At 47.5% G+C, this 4,651-nt stretch overlaps 1 protein-coding gene across 1 annotated transcript; it reads left to right on the top strand.

Annotated features, from left to right (window-relative positions):
• The first annotated feature begins 568 nt into the window (after positions 1-568).
• Positions 569-2,761, top strand: snai1b (snail family zinc finger 1b). The gene is made up of 3 exons (XM_069660704.1): positions 569-696; positions 1,006-1,560; positions 1,852-2,761. The coding sequence occupies exons 1-3, from the start codon at positions 615-617 to the stop codon at positions 2,031-2,033; spliced, it is 819 nt and encodes a 272-aa protein (XP_069516805.1). The 5' UTR covers positions 569-614; the 3' UTR covers positions 2,034-2,761.
• The last annotated feature ends 1,890 nt before the right edge of the window (positions 2,762-4,651 follow it).

The raw sequence follows: 4,651 nt of genomic DNA, 5'->3' as shown, positions 1-4,651 counted from the left end.
GTTTTAGTTTGCCATGTCACATGTTGTAAAGTAACATTTTGGATGATGGAGAGGGAATATTTAAATAGTCAGGAAGCTTTTTCATAACTTCAGATTCTGAAGTCACTTCATATTTTTGTGTGCTTTTTAGCTATTATTGTTCTGTGTTAGTGCTTTTCGCGCATTTACCATTAAGTATGACGTCTAATTTGGAGGAATTTAACTTTAAATAGTTCATTTAATGACAATAAGCGCATCCCTGTGGGTACAGAGTGAGCCGTTAGAGCCGTGAAATGCACAATTAGCTCTGGGCTTAGCTCCAGCTTTTGGCACACTGGGCACCTGTGGTGAATGGGGCTGTCTGGTGGCGCCCTGACGTATGGGGTGTGTCTCTGGGCGGAGATGTGCCCACCCACCCCCGCTGCTTCTCCCCTCTGGTTACTATATGAGGAGGCAACTTTGCAATCCGTCAGCAAGACACACACGACCTCGGTAGTGGTTTTGTTTATCTCTCAAAGCTTATTCGCTCCGTCCGACTGCAATCCGCAGCTGCCTGAAGAAAAGACCCCTGGATCAGCGAGCTATCCACCGTAGGATATATATTTTTTTATTTATCGGCGAACGCAGACCTCAACATGCCTCGGTCATTCCTTGTCAAGAAGTATTTCTCCAACAAGAAGCCATACTACAGGGAAAGCCACCTGGAGAGCCAAACAGGTATGTTTCTTCTTAATTTGATGCATCTGTGATTATATCTGACATTGAGTGAATCACATTCAGTCTGTCATCAAAACAGACATTTTACCATCACGTGCCGAACAGATCCATGTGCGAGTTAAGATGGATATTAACCTTTCAAGTTGCATCAAACATAGAAAAGTGTTAGCCAGCTGCAATATGTGCTAATGGAGGAGCTAAATGGGTGTTGAATGCAGGCTGTAAGAAGACACCAGGAATGAAAACAAGTTTAGTGCTTTATTAGATTATCAGTGAGACTCCACCTGACCAGCTTTCCTCTGTCACCAGCTTTTGTCCCAGAAAGCTTTCCCCGGGCTGAACTTCCAATGCAGAACAACAGCTCGGCCCTGACCTGCTACCCCACCAGCCCATTCTTCAGCAGCGCCGACACCCTGCCTGCACCTCTGTCCCCGATTACCCCAGTGTCTCTGTCCCCCTCCCCGCTGCGCCCTCTGGACCTCAGCAGCTCTCCCTCCAGCAGCAGTGGCGAGGAAGAGGAGGATGGCGGGCGTACCTCAGATCCCCCCAGCCCGGATATCATACAGCACATCTACCACTGCCTGCACTGCAGCAACAGCTACAACAGCCTCTCCGCACTGTCCCACCACCAGATATCCCAACACCCGTTCTCCTATGGTGCTCCGCTGCAGCAGACGCCTTCCCTGCCCAGTGATGCCTCTGCACGCCCGGCCTTCCACTGCAAACACTGCCCCAAGGAGTACACCAGCCTGGGGGCGCTGAAGATGCACATTCGCTCACACACTCTGCCCTGTGTGTGCCCCACCTGTGGCAAGGCCTTCTCCCGGCCATGGCTGCTCAGAGGACACATTCGCACTCACACAGGTAAGCATCAAGAGCAGCTTTTCACATTGATGTGTCAGACTAATCCCATCGACCACTTGTAAATGTAACAGCCAAGTTGCACCATGTGCTCATTGATATTCATTGATGTCCCCTGAAGTGTTATTGCTTAGCCTGGCACAATCTAATCTCAGCCTGACAATTGTCACACATGCATCAATCTGCATTAAGTAGGTCAGGGTCCTGATCTTTGTTGTCTCTGGATCATTTGAAAAAACCACACACCTTTTGACCTGCTAATGAAGTGTGTCTCTGATGTTTTCTGTTCCCCAGGTGAGCGCCCCTTCGCTTGTCAACACTGCAACAGGGCCTTTGCCGATCGCTCCAACCTGCGCGCCCACCTGCAGACCCACTCCGAAGTGAAGAAGTACCAGTGCGGATCCTGCTCGCGGACCTTCAGCCGCATGTCCCTGCTGCACAAACACAGCACGTCTGGATGCTGCCCTGCCTCATAGACTCACATTCCTTGAACTGCTCCCATGAGCCAGATTAAGCTGCTCGCTGGTTCGAATCCCTCCTGATTTAGAGCCGAAACACGCCCAAAGGACACTGGATGGGACAGACAAACTGGAGTTCTGTTGCTTTTATGTAAAGACTTATTAAGTGCCTTAAAAATTTCAAGACTCTGTAGGTTTATCAGATTTTTTTAAGGTCATATTGGTATCAGCAGCACATTTTTATTTTATTTTTTTGCTGCATCCTGTCAAGTGTGTGTAGATGTGTGTGTGCGTGGTTTGAGGGCAGCTGGGCATGCAGTTAATTCCCAGGAAACTCCATCGGTGCCGGCCGGTCCGGGACTCTGGCCATGCTGCAGCTGCTTGGGTGTGCGTGTGATTGTGTGTGTGTGTGTATGTGGGGATGTCATTCCTCGCCATGCTATACATACATGGCATGTGTGTGTGTCTGAGCAAGTGTGTGTGATGAGACAGCTGTCTGTGTGTGGTGTACTGTGGAGGCAGGGTGCTGAGTGACGTGTTAGCTGTGACCTCGGCGACAGGTGACCCTCCTCATGCCACACTCATTGTGTGTTTTGAATGGACCACTTAAACTTGACCAAAAAAACACAAGTTGCCTTCATCAATATTAGTTTCACAGTCTAAACAAAATGTAATAACATGTTTTTTTGGGAAACCTACAGTTTTTATGAACTATTTTTTGTTTAATATGCATTTCGAATACTCACTGTGCCTTTTTCTGCCACACATAAATAAAAACATTGTTTTAAAAAAAAAAGCTGTGGACCTCCTATGTTCTTAGATTAATCACAATTTCATCAGGTATTGTGTTAACTCACGACTCTAAATGAGTTCATCAGGACAGACATGCCAGTTTCTGAATGGGAAGATAGGCCAGTGTGTGTGCGTTAGGAGGACAGGTTTGTGTGATGTTGAGTGATAAGGGGAGCACCTGCACACACCTGCCGGCCTGTCAGCACCCAAACACACGCTGGCACACATGGAGAACACATGCTGAAGAGGCGAGAGGGGGTGAGCAGAGGGACAGAGATGCAGGTGTGGAGGCAGAGAGGTGAGCACAATTTTGAGGCATGATGGAGATGCTGAGTGCCGTGAGATTAGCTCAATGAGAGAATCCCACTGACCCACTTCCTGCAGAAAACCAACAAGTAACCCCAGAGAACGAGGCCCTTTAACAGCAGCTGCAGCAGCATCTCATGCTTTGTGCAGGGATCTGCTCCTCAACCATGTTCACCTTACAGGAACTTTCTGAGGAAGTCTTTGCATATGTGAGCCCAGCTGAGAGCAGACATGCAGGGCGCACATATGGCAGCAATGTGTCCACAGTCCCCATTGCCCTTCTGACCCGCACACACTGACGCCAGCATGACTTAGTGAGGTAACAGTGCATTTCCTCCAAGAGCTCCCGGTGTTGAGAGGTGGATGTTTGGGAGGCGGGGGGGGGGGATTTGAGGAGGCTCTCAAAAAGCTTGAGATCAGATTGCATGACTTAGCTTGCCCAATGTAAACAGCACCCGAAAGAATGCACGCTCACAGCCGCGCGAAAACATATCGAATAAGGAGCTTTTACTTTGATGAATGGGGGATTTTTCATTTGTCTGCCCAGACCTCTCTGGGCTGTTTTTGAAGCGAGAGGTGAGAGTCATTTTGCTGCCGCACACCTACGCAGCCAGTGAGTCAGAGAGGCTGAAGAGCGGGCCACAAAAGGGGGATTGAACCCTGCTTGAACTGCAGACATTGTCAGATTTGGGTGGGCACAGAGACGGAGCAGCGGGGTTGGATGAGTTTAAAGATGGAGAGGACACATAAAGTATCAAGTGCTGCTATAAATTTGATGATATTCCACTTTCTTCCTTAGATGTCTTACGTAAATATCCACAAAGATATTTAAAAAAAACATGGCGCTAAACAGATTTCTGATACGTTTCGGCCTTTTTGAAATTTAACTCTGATTTCTAGCTAGGGGGACATTTTTTATGGTGTGCAGTGTGTAGGAGGCAGTCTATCACCCTGTAGCTTTGAGGCAATGAGATCACTGGACCTGTCACCTTTCTTTTTCACTTTGTGTGTGTGTGTGTGTGTGTGCGTGTGGGTAATATCATATTGGTCTCCTCAAAGTGTTTTAATGTTGGCAGCGTCATGCATGTGGCCCCTGACTAATGTGACATTCCTGAGCCATTAGTGACAGACATACAATATGGCCATCGAACAGAGAAAGAGGCCTGCTCTGTCTGCGGCTCTTGCACTCGGCTCGTGAGTCACAGTAATAATTTGATTTTCCTGTAACAGGAAATAAAGTTATTCTGACCTAATTAAGTAGAAAAGGGGATTGCCATTCATTTTAAATTCTCACGTGTTGCCTCGCTTTAATAAATGAAAGAACTAAAACAGTTTTTTGCAGATACCCTACTGAACAGGAAGCCTGGACGTTGCCTCATGGAGTCAACTTTGGTTCTGTGTACACAAAATCTGTTGTTTGACAGTTTGCAGCCGGACGAGTTTTATTTTGTTATAGGGTGCCGTCATCTTGGAAGCAGAAATGAATGCCTCTGTCTAAACAATCATCCTGTGTATAGTCATAATTAGGGCCTCACATG

Source organism: Semicossyphus pulcher, unplaced genomic scaffold, assembly GCF_022749685.1.
Source record: "Semicossyphus pulcher isolate SPU_LCO1_2020_fin unplaced genomic scaffold, fSemPul1.0.p SCAF_13, whole genome shotgun sequence".
Lineage (NCBI taxonomy): Eukaryota > Metazoa > Chordata > Actinopteri > Labriformes > Labridae > Semicossyphus > Semicossyphus pulcher.
This window is presented reverse-complemented; position numbering and strand designations above follow the sequence as displayed.